General features: G+C 34.4%; 1 protein-coding gene across 1 annotated transcript in view; it reads right to left on the bottom strand.

Annotated features, from left to right (window-relative positions):
- Il1rapl2 (interleukin 1 receptor accessory protein like 2) overlaps window positions 1-22,173 on the bottom strand; it is a 551,208-nt gene that overhangs the window by 5,668 nt on the left and 523,367 nt on the right. The window contains exons 6-8 of the mRNA XM_047535288.1: window positions 20,760-20,905; window positions 12,547-12,690; window positions 6,352-6,522 (exon numbers count right to left, since the gene is read on the bottom strand). Of these exons, the coding sequence (XP_047391244.1) occupies window positions 6,352-6,522; window positions 12,547-12,690; window positions 20,760-20,905 (461 nt within the window). The remainder of the gene's footprint in view (window positions 1-6,351; window positions 6,523-12,546; window positions 12,691-20,759; window positions 20,906-22,173) is intronic.

Genomic DNA, 22,173 nt, shown 5'->3' with positions numbered 1-22,173 from the left:
GGAAACATTAGCTAATCTAATTGATAGTTATCAAAAATGATGTTTATAAAACTTATAGGATGATATTTTGACTTATAATCAGTCTTATATATGTTTCCCATATACAAAAGTATTTTTCACCACTATATATTTGTGAAAAATATTAGATCTTTATTATACCTACAGGCTTATAAAGAGATACTTCATAATATAGTCTCACTGAAAGTAGTATTTGGATTTGATGAGAAGTTTAGTCTGTTTACATTAGTACTTTTCTGAGCATATTGGATTAGAGTTCCTTTTCTCAACTCAAACATGAAGCGGGTGGCAGACAACTAATTTTATTCCATGTGAATAAATTTCACACAATGTGTTAAATTTTCATGGTTGTGCATGTCACTGCTGCCTCACACTTTTTAGTTCACAGACATTAGATTCCCTGGAAAAGGATTTTATTACTCCCAAAGGAAAACTTATTTGAATGGTATCCAATCTGTCCAACTATTAGAGGAACTATTGGCAATGAATACTTACAGATCCATGTACAAAAATGTTTTTTGCATGCCTCACTTCAGAAGTGACTAGGGATCATCTGACACCAGATGTATTCTCCAGTCATTTGTCATTTCATTGTCAGCACAATCACGTGGCTAGTACTAAGCGTTAGAGAACTGAGGATTAGATTAGTGAGGAAAGTTTAGCAAACTTAAGAGTGTAACCAAACATATTTTTCCCTTAAATTATTGAAAAAGTCATATGATTCTTTAGTGGGACAATTTATGGGAAATTGAACATAAAAAGATGAAAAGACAATTTGATACTTGGGGCCAAATTTGTAGGTGTAATTACAATAGATATGATTGATCAACCATATACATGATAATGTTTTTAGTTCACTAGTGTCTTTCCCTGATGCAATCATGCATGGATACTCAAGACTCTGATAGTATTCCTATGAATAGGAGGATAAACTGAGGTAAAATCATTTGGAGGAGTTTTTCCTTAAGTGTACCTACACATTTATAATTTTGTCCAAAGCTGTAACCAGAACTGGCTTGAATTATAATTATTAATAAATACTGATATGCACTTTTAAGCACCTTACTTTCTCACAAAGGAAAAAAGAGGCTTGGCAGGACTGTGTTTTTTATACTTTTAGTCTTAGAATGTTATTTTCTCCATCTGACCAGTGACCCTCAGTCTGATTCAATAGCATTTTAAGTTTTTACATTTTTAATCTCTACAGAAACAGTGAGATAAGATAGGCCCCAAAGCCTAAATAGTACTCATCCAAAAATGTCCCCAATCTCAGGATCTCACTTGCACAGCTGGCTTCTGTTGGTCACATGTCAGCTTCAGAGCACATCTGTTCATTCCTCAAGGATCCACTAGGCCCCATGAACAAAATGTGCTCTGTGTAGAGTGCTTTACACCACAAAACCCAGCAGCTGCAGGGGTGAGAAAATCTCTACTTCTCAAGTTTGTGTCTCTAGGCAGTTTGAGTAGGGTGTTTTCTATCTGGCTTTCTTTTGGTTGCCTGTCACTTCTGACATTCAGATGCCTATTGGCAACAAAGTTGCTTTTACTGTTCTCAGGGACAGATGTTTCTAGTCTGGGAAGAAACAGACCAAAATTTTACTGGAAAGTAAGAAATCTTGCCACATTTAGGCACCCAACCTGAAAAAACATAAGGAAGATCCTAGCTACAGGCTGAAGAATGGAAAGGTAATCACTGCCAGGAAAATAATGTCCAGACATGAAGATTAAGTCTCAGCATTTAGGAAAAAAATATTTGCATCAAATCTCCCCATCTCTTCTGGTTCATAATGAACAACAAACAACATTTCCCTGTAGGGCATGCAGGAAAGGTATAGATATATCCGGTTCATCTTCAAAAGTGATGACTTTGTTTCTAAGCTTTCTAAGAAGTCAAGAAAAAGAAAGAGTGAGAGTGTTTCAAGTACTTTCGAAACTCTGTGTTCATTGGAAAGGCTTATGTGTGGATGAGGTTCAGTTGGAACACCATAAGGGTGCACAAAAGAAACTGTAGGTACATGAAATTGAAGACATTAAATATAAGTGGGTTTGTGTCATATTCTTTATCTGATTCATAAAAATTTATTGTCATGAATGATTAATGATTTCATGAAGTGTGCTTTTAAGGTTCTCAGAGGCCTTATTGCTAGTTTTTGGAGGAAGGAGTAGTCTTAGGTTAACATGTTTTAAATGAGATGTGAGGGACAAACATAGCTTATAATATCGTAACTAGTTCCCCCCCACAGGAATGTGTCTATATTTATATAACATAACTTGTTAACTCTGTACCAATGGCTGCAAATAGAGACCACAGAAGCTTCTTTAATAACACACATACACCAAGTCCAAAATGTTCTACTTTGTCATTCATGTGTAAATCAAGTATATTATTCATATACTTCATCGACTTCCTGAATGCATGCTAAAAATGCCAAGGAAAAACTCATTAATCGTGACATGGTGACTGCTCAGCTAGCTCTGAAATGTTGATGGAAAAGAAAAATTGTCAAAGGGCCTTTTTAAGAACCTCTGCAGGTTACACTTGAAAATCGGAATTCAGAGAACATGAATTTCCTCATTCAGGAAGGAAGGATTAAAATCAAACACCCTCCAGTGGTTGCATCTAAAAACTGCATAGTTGTCCAAATGGCTTACTAAAAAGAAAAAGAAAAAAGAAAAAAAAAAAAAAAAGAAAAGTCTTCCTGTGTGCCATTGAGTACCCAAGATGCAAGTGCAAGTGCAAGTCCCTGCTCAGTCTGATGGTTGTACACAATCTCAAAATTATTAAAATGACTTCTATAGACTATAAAATCTCTGCCCATCCTGATGCCATTGTCTTGGGTGACTTATGTTGATGTATTTTAAATACCTAGGTAAACTACCTAGGTGACTACCTCCTATTATCTTTCATGCAGTATATATAATCCATAATAAAATCTTGAAACTTTGAGGTAGAAAATTTTATGATTTGTGCAATCCTTGTAACCCATGGTCAAGGAGGGCTTTCAGAATATGGTACACCAAAACAATCGATGGATTTCAATCAATGTGGACACACAACCAGTTGATCCAATGATGTGCAAAATATTCTACTACCTGTTTGGCTATATTGATACACTGAGCTGATTCAATTAATCTGTCAAGTCATCATAATGGAGCTGTAATAGGGCATAAGTTTATAATACATTTTTCTTATTTTCATGTTCTCCCAATCTTTCTTTCACCCTCATGCAAGATCTGCTTCATTATACACAAAGTAAGGGACATCTACTGAATATCAGGTAAAGTGGATCATTCACCTGTGTTCCATGTAAGGAGTAGTCTTAGGTCAATAGGTTTTAAATGAGATGTGAGGGACAAACATAGCTTATACACTATTTTATGTGCATAATGGTGAAGCACGTTTTTCCAGTTCAGAAGGATAATCATTAATGTTGACATGTTCAGACTGACATTTTAAAAATTATTTTTTGGGGTTGATAAAGAGTGCCAGTTGTGCCAACAATTATGAAACATAAGAAAGCAGAAAAGTCAGCACTGTAGTGAGTTCTATTAAAAATGATCTGATATATATTCCATTTTGGCAATGATATTATCATAATATAATTTAGGATACTATCACACTAAAATAGATTTGGCATAATTTCTGTTTTACAAGATGATTTTTCCAAAACATAAATATAAGAAATTATATATATATATATGTGTGTATATATATTTAACTAATGAATTAGGTCAAGAACTAGTAGAAGAATGTTTTAATTTTTAATCAGTGATTGACCAATATCTTCTATGTACTTCCATTTTTTAAAATTTTGGCATTGCCTGGAACAGAATGTAGGAGTTCACACATGCAAGGTTATATCCCCAGTCCGCTAAGCATTTTCTAATATCTAAAAAAATGAAAAATATATATACATACATATATGTACATATATGTATATTTATGGCATGTGTGTGTAGATGACACTTGCTTTGTGTGTAATGAAGCACATAATTTATGATGATGAAAGACGTGTGTATCTATGATGATGAAAGACATGTGTGTTTGTTTTAGCCTATTCTGAGGATTGATATTATTCTTATGAATTACCCAAAATTTTTTTCTTTCAATAAAACACTGCTTTTAGCTTTCACATTCACCTCTTTAAAGGAAATGCCTTTCAAATACTGCTATGCACAAATGTAAGCCCTTCACTATTTCATTCTTATTATACCTTGTCTTAAAGCAACACCGTTCAAACAAAATCAACAGACATCTATGAGACACTTAATGAAACCAAATCTTTTGTTAGGTAATAGTAAAGTATGAAGATAAATGAGATTCAGCACCTATTTATTGTCATAGAGCTTATAATCTTGCTGACTAAACAAGGCATAAATAGATGGAAAGCTACTATAAAAAGTTATAAAACAGAACAAAAGTACAAAATTTATAGCCAAACAAGTAATTATGTACCATAAAATTTGTACTGGAGGGATTATTATGTACTTTTCACAGATGCAGTGATATGAAAAAGGATAAATAGGATTTAAATAGGCATAGAAGACTAACGTGAACAAAAGCAATGAAGGGATACACAATGTATGTGAAAAGACACAGTTTGGCTGGAGTGAAAGCTTTGAACAGATGAAATGGTAGGAGACAAATTTAGGAGATAAATCTGGGCTAGTAGCAGGGTAAAATTTATTATTTAGGAAATAGTACACAATTAAAGTTTGTTGAACAGGGGTTGTGGCATGAACAAGGATGTGCATATGATATCAATGGAGTCAGATGGATGGCAGTTCACATAAGGCAATTAGAATGATAGTCAACATTGTAGGAGTAGATTTTCTATTTGAATGGTAGACATGAGAATCAAAAAGATGAAAGGGGCACTGAATTTTGGAGAAAGAAGAATGAAAAATAACACTGAGTAAGATGTTCCTCAGGGAATCAATCAATATAGAATGATGTTTAAAGTCATAAATATGAGAGAAATTACAAAAAAGAGTGGAGGACGATGGAATGAAGTTTGGAGAATCCTTATGTTCACAATTCTTACATTGAAGGAAAGAAATGAACGAGTAAAAAATATTTTCTTTGTTCCTTTCCATGCACGTGTAAGTGCAAATACTGAAGTATACACACAGACCTACATAGATACACATGTACCCTAAGAAAAAGATGGACAACCAAAGCTCAGTTCTTTCCATTTGTCTCTTGTGGACTGCTAATCAACTGAATAAAGGTTATTGAAGAAAAGATTGACATAGCAAAATGAGAAGTAGAGTCAAACAGATTTAGGTTCTGCTCCCGGCTCCATTCTTTGCCAATTGTCTAATCTTGGATTTCTTTTAGACTTTCATTCTTCATCTCTAAGACAAAGACCTAGGTACCTGATTTGTCTCTAAACACAGGTAATTGCAAAGATAAAGTGCAATAATGTATGTGAAATTATTTTATATACTGTCAAGTACTGAAAATATAAGCCTTTTCATTATAACGTGTTTAAGTTACCATGTTGTCTATTATAGTCACCAGTTCAATCTTCCCCTCTCAAGGATATTATCAGACACATATGGAAATAAATTTTACTACTTTTATTTTCTCTCAGTAACATTTTTCAAAGTTCTTTGAGAGCAGGGACCATACCTTTGGCTTCTCTGTATTCTCTTTACACTTTACCATGTATACATTCTGAACATTAATAAGAACAAAGTACATATTTTGACTTGAAGCTGAATTTATACTGAAATCTTAAATGTATACATTCAATATGTAGCACTAGTTAAAAGTGGCATGCAAATCTACAGTATCTAGCACTTCATAAAAATATTTTAAATACATCATGAGAGTGCTGAACCCAAAATGCTCAGGTACCCTTTTAAGTGGATTTTTTCCCCATAATACTGGGAATGAGTAACAGGGCATAATGAATAACAAGGTTGGAATGTAGAGATTCAGAATTATTTGTGAAAATGATTGGAGGAAAAAATAGGAGCACAATGACAGAAGACCAGCTTTGGAAATGAAATGCTCTGAAATGGTTTTCAGTGACTTTTATAGACTTTTTTTTTAAAGGACCATACTTTTCTCAGAACACTAATGTAATATAATTTTAAAAAATGCCATTAAGGTACAATTTAAAAAACACACCAATAACACAAATGAAAATGCCTTTTAAAACATTCAAATTCTCTAAAGTGGGAATACAGGTGTTGAGGAGAAGTTTAAATTTAAAAAATCTATGAGAAACAACTGTCTAAATACTTGGCGCTGATGTTTGAAGCCTCCATACAACTTTCCAAAAGAAACTCAATGTTTTAAATACAGAATTTGAAAATACTTACTTCCGCTTGGAATGAGATCCCTTTCTGGGATAAAGAGTTTGTATCCATAATGTTTTTCCAGGACATCTGGCAGTATTTCAAGAGCAAACTGCTCTTCTTCAGGATTGTCACAGTCTAAAGTATCTTGATCCACTTTGGTGTAAGACAGATAGGCATCATATTCCTTGTTGTCTTAGAGCAAAAAGAAAGAGTGGTAAGTATTAGATGGTTGTTGGGATTTTTAGCATTCAAGGAAAGATTTATTAAGGCATAAGATTTTGAATATACTTTTTATTCTTATGTTTTTATTGTTAACACATTAATTGTACAAGTTAATGGATTTCACTGTGATATTTCCAAAGGTGTATGTATTGTGCCTTACTTCTTCTACCCTCTCTTAGAAATCTATAACTACTAATAGGCTGAAATAAACAGTATAATTAATGGCTCTCTTTAATAATTGGAAAAAATAAGTCACATGACATGTTGTAGGAAATCAGGTCCATTTCAACATAACCTAGTCATATGATATGAACTAAAACTTTTATGCAAAGTTACATACATTTAGTTAGGAGAGAATAAAACACAGAATTATTTGTGATGTTCAATGATATGTGTACATGATTAGCTCAGTGGTTTTGAATGCAGGACTAAATAGACCAAAGTCATGGATTTGAATCCTTTATGTGCCAGTTGGCTTGGCTCTGCTACTTGGTCACAGACTATACCTTGTTTGTACAAATATTTGCAAAAGATCCAATAGGGGCTGGGTCCTGGAGTGTAGAAGATTGAAATAATCCAGCTTCACTCCTGGAGACACTACTTACAGCACATTCCATACTTCCAGTTGGTTAGTGTCATCATCTTCATATACAAAAAGCAGTTCATTACCAAATATTAGAGACAGCAGCTGGTTTTATACAAGTACATTGCCTGTTATTCTTGTTTAGTCCATGGCCAACTAATTTGACATAAGTTTCAAAAGAAGTCTTTGTTTCAAAATATATATCCTTCCAATATTGCCAAATTAGGTCTTCCTTCACATATCTAAGTCAGGGAGTTAGCTGTGCTTTGCAAGTGTATTTTTTCCTCCTTTGCTGTACTGGATCACAGCCAGCCTCTCTAAAATAAAACGTTCATGTATGCATGCATTATTTCCTACAAAATATTAATGAACACAGTTATTCAAAGTATTAGTCTCCATGGGTTTAGAAGGGCTACACTGGACAATTTGAAATGTTGTTTTCAAAATTCCCTCAGTTACAGAAAAAAGATTTTTAGAAATTATTGAGCACAGGTTCCTGACAAAAAATAAATGCTTATTAAGCCCAGTGACTTGCAAATGATTCTTTTGACAGACTGGTAAGCATTCCAAGATTGTTTCTAAAATAGATCAACATTTTTCATTTAAACAGATCTGATAAGAACATGGCTAAAACATGATCAAAAGGTAATTTATAGAATGAAGCAGCCAGACACCTATGATATTAGTGATTTCGTTCTACCTGCTGAATGAGGTATAATCTACAGACATACAAGACATAGATATCCTATTGTGAAGTAGTTCAGACCCCCCTGGCTACACAGAAATATTTGAGGTAGGATTTATGGTGTTCTAATTCTAGTCAGATTGCCTAGTCTTCATCACCCCAGCATGAAAGGAACTCTGGTCATCTCAGTTAAGATGGTCTCTGAGATCAGGAGGAAAGTTTAATAGTCTTTAGCATGTCCTTTGTATGCAAAGTAGTTCATAAACCTTGGTTAAGTTACTTGATTGCCTAGAAGCAGATGCATATGAAAGACGACCCTGGATAGTTGAGGAGATCATTTGGCTTACAAATTGTGCACATTCCACTGTTGTGCATAAAACTCCACTTGGAAGTGAGAATGTTCATGAGCAATGTTAATGTAAGAACCTCCTGGTAATCCTAGCACCTCTGCCCCTGTTCCAATCAAGCACAGGATGCACCTGCAAGCCCTTGACTTTCTCCAGCTATAATTACTCACCTGGGACCCAGAGCTGCTGATGATACACAGCTGGAAGAATAAAATAGGCCAAAGGACAAACAGCTCCATTCCTATGAGCAGAATATATTTCATTGTTCTTGGTGGATAGTGTTACTGCCTCAAACTCCATGTCCAGCAAGATCCTTGTTTGCTGTGACTTTGATATCCTTCCTATCTGATAAACTTCCCTAAATTAAACTACATATTAATCCATTCAACAATGATTTGTTGAGCATACACCATGAGCTAGCCACATGCACTGGCTATCTGACTCCATCACACATTTGAGCAGACCTTCTAGACTCTTATTCCAATGCCAGCCCTGACTAAGACTATTGCCCTCCAAATATGCCTAAAACAAACTCACAAATTTCTGGTCCTATCCTTACCTGCTCCACCTATATTCTGAATACTACAGTCCAATGCTGCAAAGACTTTTTCCTAGGAAAGTATTTCTATATTTGCATATCCAAAATCAATTATGACAGGGATCATGAATGTCTTTGACAGGTTAACACCCAACACATCTGGATAATAAATTTTACTTAGCATTCTAGAAGCACATCACTCATTTGAAAACATTTGCTTCTCATTTCAGTCCTGTCCCTTTATGATGAACTAAAGGTGAAGAGCTTATGGTGGTTGGCCAGAGCAGGAAGAGAGCTCTCAGAGCCACCATGTCAGATGTCCCAGAAACTCTAGGATGCCAAGTAGTGATCCAGGAATGACGCAGATGCCACAGCTTAAAAAATGCACTTCAGCCTTATGTAGACAGCCAAGAAAATCTCATGAATACCCACAGCTGTTGCTCACAAAGAGGTGAAAGATGGATAGAGCAAAAGTAACAACATGATGCAAATAAGGTTAACAGCAAGGCCTGAAAATTGTCTCAAAACCAAAAGACAGTTCAGGGACACTGCTTTTCTAGGCAACACTGATGAGCCTTCTGTGCTAAATCATGCTAAGCTCATCTGAGGAACCAGAAAATAGAGCACAATGCAGAGAGAGCAATAGAAGAAAGAGGACTGGCACAGTGGTCATCATAGGCATGCTGTTTAATGAAAAGAGTAGTTATGAAGAAGAGAACCGAACTATTTATGGAAGAATGTTCCTGTTGTCACACCTGTCCTTCCTTGTTTTTAAATCTAATTTTAATCTTGTTCATTATCAGGTATCATTCCTGTTTACAGCCCAGTTCTTCTGCAGCTGTGCTAAACATTGTTCTAAACCCTTAGCTTCTAAACTGAAAAACTTGTGTAACTTTGGTGATTATTAGATACCTGGTGCCTACTATAGCACACGTGTGTATGATGTGTTGATCATGAGAAAGAATATAAGTGAATGAAACGTGCAGTGCTTGCCACACAGTAGACATTTAATAAATATTAATGAACAAAAAATTGAAAGGTCAAGGAAATAAAGCAATGTGTTTTTATGTAAAGCAATGTAATTTTAATTGAAATGAATTCAATTAAAAATAATTAAGAAGTCAAAGTTTGTTGAATGAATTTTATTTTATAAAACATGAAGTATATTTATCACAACTTACAGAAAATGTCACTATTATAAGGTCAAAGAAAAAAAGTAGGTAAAATTAAGTTGTGTTTATGAGATGCCAAGTATTTATGTGAAGCATGAAAATGTTGGTATCTTATCTGGCTAATATTTGGCATAATTCAACTGGATATTTCTAAAGGGAGATTAAAATTCATTTACTCATCCTTACCACAAATCTGCTGACTTTAAAATATTGCATTCAGCTGCCACAGAGAATTTGTATTTAAGGTCCAAGTTTACAGGTAGGAATATAAAATATTTTAACTTTCCTTCCTAATGAATACCCTTGAAGTACCCTCCTACAGTACTGCATTCTCCCCTAAGCAATGGGTTTTGAATTAAATCTATACAATTTTCTAATTAAAATGCTCCTTATTACTGCAAAGTGTTCAACCACATTGGACAAATTGGTAATAAAGATGCAAAATGAAATATTTGATCCCTGGAATTCCAAAGATATTAGTATAAACTTAATATGAATTTGCATACTAGAGCTAATCAGTTACTATGGGTTATTGGGTATCTGTGATGAAAATTATTATAAATTAACCCAATAAATTATATCATATCTTACAGAGGTGATAAAACATGTTCATCTTTTACCTTCCCAAATGGATGCTTTAGCCACTCATTGACATCTGGAAACCAGTGACATTTTCCTCAGTAGCATATTTCATCTAGTTATTTTATGTGAACAGGTAAGAAGTTAGATTTTTCCATATGAAATACCATATATAGGAGCAGAGGGTAATTGACCACATTTTCATATATACTACTTACTGTAGTATATAACTATGGTTAGAACAGGTTCTATTTTCTCATTTTGAACATATGTGAATAAGAGTGTGTAGTACTTTTGAACAGGCTACTATAATTGTGTAAATGCACAGCATGAAAGTAAATGAGCATGCATATATACTCATCAAGGAACATTTCTCTAATTTATTGTGAAAATATGAAAGTCAATTAAGACTCATTCATATAGCCATTTAATAGTAACAATAAGACATAATTCAAAGATCTTCAAAAATTTGATATTACCTATCACTATAAAAATAGAACAAAATCATGAACTTCTTTTCTTTGAGGTAAGACCATTAACCCAAAAAAGAAAAAAAAAAAAAAAAAAAAGAACAAGCAAAATCTGTCTTGATTTCAGTATGAAGAAAATTCAGTTTTAAACTGCCTTTTAAATGATGATTTGCAAATTATACTTTTTCAAAAAATGTGGGCCAGGCACAGTGGTGCATGCCCGTAATCCCACAACCCCAATGATTCAGGATGCTGAAGCAGGAGGATTGCAAGTTTAAGGCAAGCCTTAGCAATTTAGGGAGGCCCTAAGTAACTTAGTGAGATCCTATCTTGAAGTAAAATAAAATAAAATGAGTAGGGCTGGTGATGTGGGGATGTAGGTAAGTGGTAATGTGCATCTAGGCTCAATCCCCAGTACCAAAAAATAAAATAAATCATAAAAATAAAAATTGTGGGCTTGCCTAACTAAGGCATTTTATGTATTTCCAAGGCTTACAGTAGTTTTGTGGGGTAAGGATTTCTAATATGTCATGGTAATTTGTTCTCTTGAAAAAATTGAAACATTTTTTGTTTGTCAAAAGAAATAATGCTCAGTACAATGCTTTGTTGATACCTCATACAACAGATTTCCAAAAATAATGAAAAGCAAATAGAAAATTATAACACAAAGTCGAAATATTTATCCTTTGAGTCACCTTTGAGAATAGTGCTACAAGTATTCAAAATATGTACATTCATGTACTTTGAGATGTAAAAGATATTTCTGTAAATTTTAATTTGTTTCTTGCATGTTTGTTTACTTAATGGTGGCAATGGCTAAAAATGATCTCTACATGTGACTTTTCTGAACAAAATTATGAAATTGATTTTTTAAAAATTCTTGTGGATCAAACCCAGGGCTTTGCACATACTAAGCAAGCTCTACCACTGACCAACACCCCCAGCCCTTTTAATTTTATTTTGAGACATGGCTATGCTAGGTTACCCATGCTAATCTTGAACTTATGATCCTCTTGCCTTAGCTACCCAGGTAGCTGGGATTAAAATACAAAACTGGTTCTTAATTTATTTTTTTTACTAATGAAAAGGGCATTAACAGAAATTGTTTATTTCCTGACCAAATAATTCCTTCTTATTAAACGTTTCTGGAAACTATTTCAAACACAGCAATACAAAAATTAAATTATTTCAAAAAATACATATATCCTTTACCTAGATTCACCTATTGTTAATATTTTTTCTTTCTTGACAGATAAACTGTTTTTCTAAATTGAGGGTAAGCTGCATACATCATGACCATTTACACATAAATATCTCAGTTTTTATTTCCAAAGAATAGGGATAGTCTTGCCAGGTTCTGCAACTCAAGTCTGTAATCCCAAGTGACTAAGGAAACTGAGGCAAGAAGATTGTAAATTCAAAGCCAGTCTCAGCAATTTAGAGAGGCTCTAAGCAATTTAGTAAGACCCTGTCTCAAAATAAACAACGATAAGGACTGGGGATGCAGTCAAGTGACCCTGGGTTCAGCCCCTGGTGCCCACTCCCTAAAAAACGAATAGGGATATTCTTTTACATAATCATAAATAAATATTTTTAATTGAACAGTAGGAGATAACGTACCATCAGTGATTTCATCACCTCCAAAACGCTGTCTATAGAAGAGCATCAGTTCAATATTGTAGCATTTGTAGATGATCACCCCCAGTACAAAGAGGAGGAAGATTGCTCCCAAGCCCCCTGCAAGCTCAATTTTGTAGATTAAATCTGAAGCAAACAGAATAAACAGGAAAAGGTAATTAAATCAGCAATACTAGGGATTTCTCCAGATTTCTAGTATGTGTGTAAGATTTATTACCCCTTTGTTTTCTCTTTCAAGAATATTCTTACATAATGCTTTGCTCTTGATATATGTGTATGAATCAAATTTTTGTAAAATCAATTATTTTCTAAAAATTTAATTTGCTTTTTAATTTTTTGTTATACATGATGATCACACATAATTTAACTTATTTAAACAAACATGTATTGTAATATATTTTATTCTAATTAGGATTCCAGTTTTGTGGTTATACATGGTGTGGCATTTCACTGTGGTGTTTTCATATATGTACATAGAAATATTATGTCAGAACCATTCCACTGTCTTTCCTATTCTTGTTTGATTTGATGTTAAAGGACATAAGTTCATTTAAAAAAGGAATGGTAACTCTCAATTTGTATTATTTTCACATATGGACTTTTGCTTTAATCGTATTTCAGGGAACTATTAAAGCTACTTCATTCTGGTTCTAGGGTCAGTGTTTTCTTGTTTTTGCTAAATTATCTCATTGGCTTAGCAAGATTACCATCTTGTACTCCTCAGGCCACAGGCCCTATTCTTCTGCAGGAGAACAACCTCATAAAGTTACTTTCAGTATCAAATAAAATCTAATAAGGTTGACATAGTTAACTGTTTCACTTAACCCCAGTAGAGCATAACCTAATACAAGGTAAGCAGAGGAAATTAGCTTACCCATTTACCCTACTTATTTGACTAAATGACCATAATTTATATGTGATATAATATGCACTGTGGAACTAAAAGAGAATGAGAAATATAGGCTAATCACTTGGCCTCTTTGATTAACACCAGGTTACACCTATGTTAGGCTGCTCCAGTGGGGTATTCCTAGAACTCTGAGAGTTGGAATAATCAAATCAACACATAATATAAGGAAACATAATGTCTCTCTGGCTCAGGGAACTGTGAATTACCCATAGCTTAATTAGTGCTATTAACAAAGAATGTATTATCAAAACTATCATGGAATTTAGGGGAATGGGAAATCAGAGGAGAATTTAGAATGTGAATTCAGCACTGTACAGAGAAGAAAAAATCTGAGAGACGTGAGACCAGAAATATATTTTCACTTAGGACAAGAAGGTTTAGTGGACTCACCACAATTCAATGAAATGGCTTGAATATTTGCTCACCTCTTTTTAATCTAATTTCATAATTAGCAAGTGTCTATTCTTTTACTAATTCAGTTTGCCAAGTGATGAGAAACTGGGAAAGTACATCAGTTGTTTCTGAGTTTGGTTGGCATTAGTCATTCTCTCTGGATGGATCAATTCTGGAGCACTGTCAAAATCAAATTATTGGCCATGACAGTATGTTACTCTTAAAAATCAGATAGTCAACATTTCTCTGTGAATCTCCTTGTCTCTTTTTATGATCATTGCTTGAGAAAAATTAATCAGGATCAATATATCAATTAAGATTGATTTAGCATGTTATACTTTATAAAAAGAAAAGCATATATCATATAAAAGTAAAATAACATTATATATAAAAATTTCATCCAATGTATTATATGCTGTGTAAATAATCCTATAGCACAAAAAATAGTTCAAATCTATAGATGAAGAATTTGAGATGGTAGTTTAAGTCACTTACACAAGTTCATGTACCTAAAAGAAGTGGAAAAAGGTCTCCTGACTTCAAATTCAAGGTTCTTTTTATTATACCACAGCTTTACATGAAAGTAACCTGAAAGTAACCACAGAAATACTGCCTGCTTTTCCATAGAACTGTTGGTAGTACTTCCTGAACAACATGCAACTTGGGAATTTTGACTCCTTTTGTCCTTTTAGCTCCAATGGAAAAAGGTAAACTACAATTTACCAAACATAATGAAAGAACTGGGCAGCTCTCAGAAACATCAATGGGGAGTACTGTAGAATCTTGTGCTGTAGCAGGGGAGAAAGGATGGGTTACCTGGAGTCCAGTTTATGAGAAATATGTTAGCTTTTGTGGGGAGAAAAGGAATTTTGTCTTGTAAAGGAAGTGAAGTGAGAGAGGAGATGATGGTGACCAGCCAATCAGGAAAATCTTGGAGTAAAACTGTAAAAATCACAAATAAATGTCACCTTTTTCAGCAAGGAGAGAGGGAAAAGAATGAAGAAAGGAAGAGAGTGGGACTGCTATGATGGACAATCTATATCAATGAGGAGTATTATGGGGGTTCACATAATGAGTAGTGTTATAGTATGTTCATTTGATTCTGTCTCTCCCACTGCCCCCACCACACCCACAGACAAACACACACACACACACACACAAACCCTCATTCCTTTCTCTCTGGTCAGAACAGCTTTAAATGTTCTCAAAGTCACTTAATGGGGATTTCCCCACCAATTTCTGTTATTGACAGTGTATAATTACTAGTAGTTAGATGTAAAACTTCAGCAGCAGAAACAATTTGTGCTCCGAGGAAGCAGACACCTTATTCAGCAGTAAATTTATGGAAGAAAACCATGATGTGAAAAGTACCTTTGTGATCTTGGGGTCCATTTTATGAAAAATGTCTTTGAAAGGTATTGCATAATGATGACTGTTTAAGTTGAAACTGTGGACCTAGTTTCTGAGACTCCACCTGTATTCTGTGATTCAGGCCATCACATCAAAAGGGAAACATCTATCCTATAATCAGAGGGCAGAATTGCCATCACCCAAATAACACCTGGCTTTTCTTTTGTCTTCTGTTTTCATTTGCCATTTTCCATCTCAGCAGGAGCTATATTACTAGGGACATTCCCAGAATGAGAAGTTGAAAGTCATTTTATTTGAGCTGTGTCTTGTACACTCTATAAGCATAGTTGTAGTTAGAAGAGCAAATATTTATGGGATGGGATTGTAACCTTTTCTAGGCACCCAAAGTACAAGTATAATTTTTATTCTTCTTACTTTGAACCCAGGTATTTCTTCATTGTGAACACAAACAACAGAATGGGACAAATACCACCTTGAAACCAAGGGACTAGAGAAGAAGAGGGCTGGGAATGTTTGAACTTGCTCTGACTTATAATTTGGGAGGCAGGTTAGGAGATCCTAACCTGAGGATTGCTGTTGTGATGTGAATGTTCGTGCCCTCTCAAAATTCATATGTTGAAACACAACCCCCAAAGTTATGGCATTAAGATATGGGACATTTGGAAGGTGATTAGGTCATGAGGACTCCTCTTTTATGAATGGGATTAGTGCTCTTGTAAAGGAGGTCTGAGGGAAACTGTTTACCTCTTTTGCTATGTGAGTACACATAAAATGCAGCATCTATGAAGAAAGGGCCCTTAGCAGACACTAGATATGCTGTTAACTTGATTGTAGACATCCCAGTCACAAAAATTGCAAGCAATAAATTTTGGTTATTTATATATTACTCAGTCTATGGTATTTTGCTGTAGCAGTCAAATGGATTAAGTAAGAAATTGGTACTGAGATGTAGGTTGCTACTCTAATAAACTTCTAAAAATGTGGAAGTGACTTTGGGTAATGGGTAGAGGTTAGACAAATTTTGAGGTGCACTGCTATGAAAGGAACTTTGAGAAATTTTGGTGAAGGCTTAGAATAAGAGATCTATAGGGAAAACCTCATTATTCTTAAAGATTACCTAAGTGGTGTTGATTTGATTATTGGCAGAAATATGGGTGGTAAAGGCCATTCTGATATGCTCTCACATATAAAAGATGACTGGATCTTTTCCAGACATGAATCTAGCAGTGCCTTGATTTTGGACACTACAGCCTCCAGAGCTGTGGGAAACAAGTCTCTATTCTTTATAAATTACTTGATCTAAGGTAATTTTTATGGCAACATGAACACACTAAGAAAACTTCCTATATATTTTGAAAAATTAGGGCATAACAAGAGCACTGGGAATGAAAAGAGGGATTCAGTGATACATCTCTGTTTTGTAGGAAAAATCTTTCTTCTTTGCAGAGAATCAGAAATAAAAATGAGAATTTCTTTAGCCTAAGTTCATAGTCTTGCTACCAAAGAAAACATTTAGGACAGACCTTGTACTGAAACTTAGTTGTACTTACTGGATAATGTTTCATCCAAGAAGAAGAAAGTGGTACATGTAAGTGGAAAATGCATACGTAAAGGACATCTTGTTTTTACAAAACCTGACCCTGTTAATTGGGTATGTTAGACTTGAGTTTTCATTTTACGGAAGGCCTTTTTTAGTTTAAGAATGGATTCATGACACCTCTTATCCATATTAATTACTTAGGAAATTTAAAATATTTGACTTACAGCTCATTAAAAAGTTGTTGTTTCATAAAAAAAAAACTTATTAATATTCTAGTTGGGAAATCTACAGTCACTGAGGTCAGTCTATGCTGTGATAAAGTCAAGAAGATCTAATTCCAAAGGATATGTCTGAAGTTTCTCAAGACAACTAAAACTTTGGTCTGACTAAAATAATTAGGGTAGAATCATATGGATTCTTGTTCTTCTTTAGGGTTCTACCATACTGTTGAGAGCTTCTAATGAAACTAAATGAGGAAGGATTAACTGCACCATTTTGCAAGAATGAAAAAGTGAAAAAAAAACTGCTACCTAGATTGGAGAGGGTAAACTGGTGTATCATGGGTGGAAAATTATTTTGTTGGACTTTACAATGTTTCAAAAAATGAATATCAATATTTAAAAATGAAAACCAGTCCTTTGGCTTCTTAAAAACTTTCCAGCTCTCATATACATGAGCCCACATTCTAGCAAGCATAGTAAAAATCTTCTAGAACAAAACAGAGGTTTCCCACTTTAAAGCAAGGGATGATTTCTTTAATCTATGTTTCAGTTACTCTAAAGTTTTGGCCGTTTAAAAAATATTCTCTAACTGCTTAGTCCCTGAGACCTTTGAGTTTTCAACACCAAAACTTAAAAGTATAGGTGGGTATTGTGGCACATGTGTGTAATCCCAGTGACTCAGTAGGCTGAGGTAGGAGGATTGCAAATTTGAGGCCAACCTAACCAATTTAGGAACATCCTTCCTGAAAATAAACAAACAAGCAAAAACAGGCTGGGGACATAGCTCAGAGGTAGAATGCTCCTGGGTTCAATCCCCAATAGCACACACACACAAACACAAACAAAATAAGAGAATAAAAACTTGGAAAGTAAATATTTTTGAAAGGAAAACATGTTTTTAGGTAAACCAGGGCAGACTAGTCAAGGTGAGAGCACAGATCAAATCTTCTGTTTATTAATCATTTTATCTGTTACCCCATTGTCCTGGTTCTCTATGGATAGATTTTTTAACCGATGAATATTTTTGAGCACTTATTGTGTTTTATGAACTAGGGGTGCAGTGATAAATAAGGTTGTTAAAGTTCCTGTTCTCACACTGTTTACTTTGTAGTGGAGGAAAAAGAAAATAAGCCAAAATATATGTAAATATAATATCAAATATGAAAGAAACAATAAAAAAGAAATAGAGACAAGTTAGAGAAAAATAAAATTAAGGATAATTATATTTCATATATGGTGGCCAGGGAAGATCTAATGAGTAGGTAATATATAATAAGAGAACTGTGTGAAATAAGGGAATGAGTCATGGAGATAGCTGAGGAAAGAGTGTTTCAGGAAGATGCAATAGCCTGTGTGAAGTATTTGAGGCAGGACTGTGCTTAAAGAGCATGAGAAGTAGAAAGGGCGCTAGTGTGAATGACAATTGAGACAGAGTATTATAGAAAGTGAGATGAGAAATAAGCAGATTGTGTAATGCCTTATAGGTCATAAATAAGATTTGGGATTTCATTCAATTCATGCTGGTAGGTCAGAATACAGTGGGGGCAGTGATGGAAGTGATCAGACTCTGGATAGGCTTTGAAAGTAGAGTCATGGGATCTTTTTTGATGGACTAGATACAAGATGTGAGTAAAGAAAATGTAAAGTGAAGACTGACTCCACAAATTTTGGCCTGAAGAACTGGAAGGATGGCAATAGAGTTGAAGACAGAGACAGAAGGCTGAGGTTTGTATGGAGGAGAAACTGGGAATCCTGTTTGGGGTGAGCTAAATTTGATATGGCTACTAGATCTCAAAATGGCATTGTTAAGCAGACAAATTGGTATTCAATTTTAAATATTGGTAACCCCAATATTTAAATACTAGAAAGATGAGAATTAATATCATCAGTTTTTCATGATTTTAGACAGGTTTACTTGTAGAAACTATGGCAGGTAGCATTGTTTTACAGAGTGGCTTGTTTGCCAGAGTAAGATTTCTAGAAATTTTGAGGAATGGTATTTGCTTCTTGCTTATCAAAGAGGGATGGCTTTATCTGAAAACTAACATAAAACTATGTCTTTCTCCCCTGGCTAAATTATAGTACCCTCATTATTTTTCTTAATAGCAGGTTTCTAATTGTAACATTATATAATTTTTGTGTGATTTTTTTGCTTAATGTTTAATGTATGACTTTTTTTTTTGCATTCTCCCCTCCCCAAAGACTATAAGCTCCACAAGACTTGTGAGATGTCCTTTTATTCAGCAGTCCATTCTCCACACCAAGCATGGTGGTTGCTACACATAAACCCTCAATAACGAAATAGAATTTTAATTATTTATTTGGCGAGAATGTATTCAAAGTACCTATTAGTGGCCAGACACTGCCTAAATTGCTAAGAGTACAGAAGTACAGTAGCATCTATGGCTTGGGAATCTCTGAACCTGAAACAAAAGTGAAATAAACAGGAACAAAGTGATCTTTGCCATAAGATATCTGGACATGGTGAGTACCTGTCCTTCATGTAGGTGAACTAAGTGGTTTCCTAGTGCATAGGAGAAATTATCCAAGATCAATATAACAAAAAATTATTTAGGCATAATACATTTCACATCCATTATATCATTATTATTTGAACTTCAGAGTAACTCCACAAGATAGATATTATAACCCCTATTTTACAGATGAGAAAACTAAGATTCAGGAATTATATTTGGACAAAAAAGTCCTACTGAACCATATGGCTGAACCTGGATCTCCTGACTTCACTTTCTATATTAGACCCGTTTACACTTATATACTCCTTTATTTTAAGACAGAATCAAGTTCAATGGAGTTAAGAAATGGTGCTAGAGAGATAGAAGCATTATTCTTGAAATAATGACACTTCCCATTTTCTTCCAGAGCTTCTGGTAATGCTCAAGATTAAGGCTGGTTGGAAAACAGAAATTCTATTCTGGCTAGGAGGTACAAATGGTAACCTTGCTGATTGAATGGTTCTATTGCTCTATAACCTAGGCAACAGAAACACTGATTGAGAACATTTGTTCTGCTACATTTACAAAACTTTTGCCAGATGTTCACACAAAGTATTTAGCCTTTTGCAACAATCAAGAGTCATGGCAAGGTAAGAGCCAATTCAGAAACTTATTTAGCTGCTGAAATTGTTGTTCCTCTGTCTGTAAATTTAGAGTTTCTTTTCTTTGTCTTTAGACACAGTTTATCCAATCTAGAACTGACTCTAGAAAGGGATCTCCATAAATGCCAAACTATTTAGGAATATATGGATCTATGAAAGACCGCTTAATACCATGTTACAAAATATAGCTTATAGTCTTTATATTACTAATTGAAAGGTTATATGGCAGTATTAATTATTTTATTTAAGTTTCAGTCTGGGAGTAAAAGAACAACTTTGTTTTTCATATGATAATATAATTTCTAGCATTTTGTTTAAATAATATAAGTAAAAAGAAGGTGAAATATATACAAAATATTGAATGACAGTATATATCGAATTTAATGTAACATGATTATAATCAAGGTACTTTTCATCTCTATTGATTTTTCAGACAGTAATGTTTAATTTCATTTATTTATTTCCTAGTGATACTGAAGGTCATAGGCATTTTATGCTGATATGCAGATGAGAAATATTGTTCCTTAGACAAAATGATCAACAGAAATTGACACTACATAATACAATAAGGCCAGGAAACATCTAAATTTAATAGCTATTGGTGACTAAACTAAAGATAGTTATAGCTATAAAAAGAAGTACCCTTTTTACGCAGAAGTACACTGGCATGTTTCCGTCCATTTCGGTTTTCTACATGGCAGGTATAATTAGCCAGGTCAGCCTCCACCACTGAATCAAAGATGAGTGTCAATTCAACTTCTTTTTCTCCAAGATGCTCTTTGAGGAGTCTGAAATAAAGACAGTATTCTTGGTTGAATCAATTTATTTTTGGCAGAAAGCATCTATGTAAAGTCTACAGATGGTTACACAGTTGCCCCAACCTAGGTCTCTGATAGGCACAGAGAGTTCTGCCTGGATGTATGTATATGTGGGCCCCCAAATAAGAAAATACAAAAAGTGTGTCTTGATCTGAAGGACAAGAAGAAAGAAAAGGAATAATGCACTCAGCAATACAAAATATTAACATGATAAACAAAGCCAACATGATTTGTGTGGCAAAAAAGATGGAACATTGACTTCCATATTCTAAACTGAGTTTATGACAACTAATTGGATTTTTTTTGTGTTATGGCATTAAGGAAAAAAATTTTAGGAATATAGGTTATGTATTAGAGGTTAGAGTTTTAGGGAGTAAAATGGTTGCCATATATATGAAAAGTAAATTAAAGGTGGTGAGAGTGGCCTTCAATTTTAAAATACCAGTGAGTAGCCTGTTCTCTTCTTTTCTCTTGCTAGTTGTCCAGTGCAGTAATGTGCAGGGCTCCCTAATCTCCCAATGATGATTACTCCATCACTATCATGGCCCTGATTTCTCCAGAAGATGCTCCACAATTACCCTTTTTCTTTGCCCTTTCACAAGAATAACATACTTTCTATGGCACTCAGCTCTTTGCTTTCTCAAATGAAGTTGCAAAGGGTCTAGAATAGCCAGCAATGAGTGTTCTTTGTAGAGAAGTTGATTTTCTGGAATTCTTTCCTAAGGGGTGCAGCTTTTGATTATTTGAAGAGTTATAGTCTTACTAGTAATTAATTTTCTCCTGAGTGAGATGAAAATGGGTACCCTATTGACTTTTCTCTATTCTGCTGCCTTTTGCCAAAGAGCGAACCACTAACAAGACAAAGCTGTGGCAATCCTGCAAGTTCTAGTACATGTCCTCAAATACATAGATTTGGAAGAATAAAATATTTCATAAGAACAATTGGGGAACCAGAAGTAATTCTTTTTGTTGTTGTTTTGTGATGTTTTGCTCTTTATTTACTTTTTCATTTGTTCTTCTTAGTTATATATGAAAGTAGAATGCATTTTTCTTATCTTCATTTTGGACATATGAATATGAGTGTAGAGAGGTCCCCTAAGTTGCTAGCATTGTGCATAAGTTGGAAAAGGCAACTGTACTCAGGAAAAAGCTGGGTTCTAAATCCAGGCCTCTCATTGGAACTCAAGCTGGGGGTCCTTACAAAATCATTAACTAAATTGTGCTTTAATTTAACTCAT

This window comes from Sciurus carolinensis, chromosome X, assembly GCF_902686445.1.
Source record: "Sciurus carolinensis chromosome X, mSciCar1.2, whole genome shotgun sequence".
NCBI lineage: Eukaryota > Metazoa > Chordata > Mammalia > Rodentia > Sciuridae > Sciurus > Sciurus carolinensis.
The sequence above is the reverse complement of the archived record's forward strand: the minus strand, read 5'-3'. Positions and strand labels throughout refer to the sequence as shown.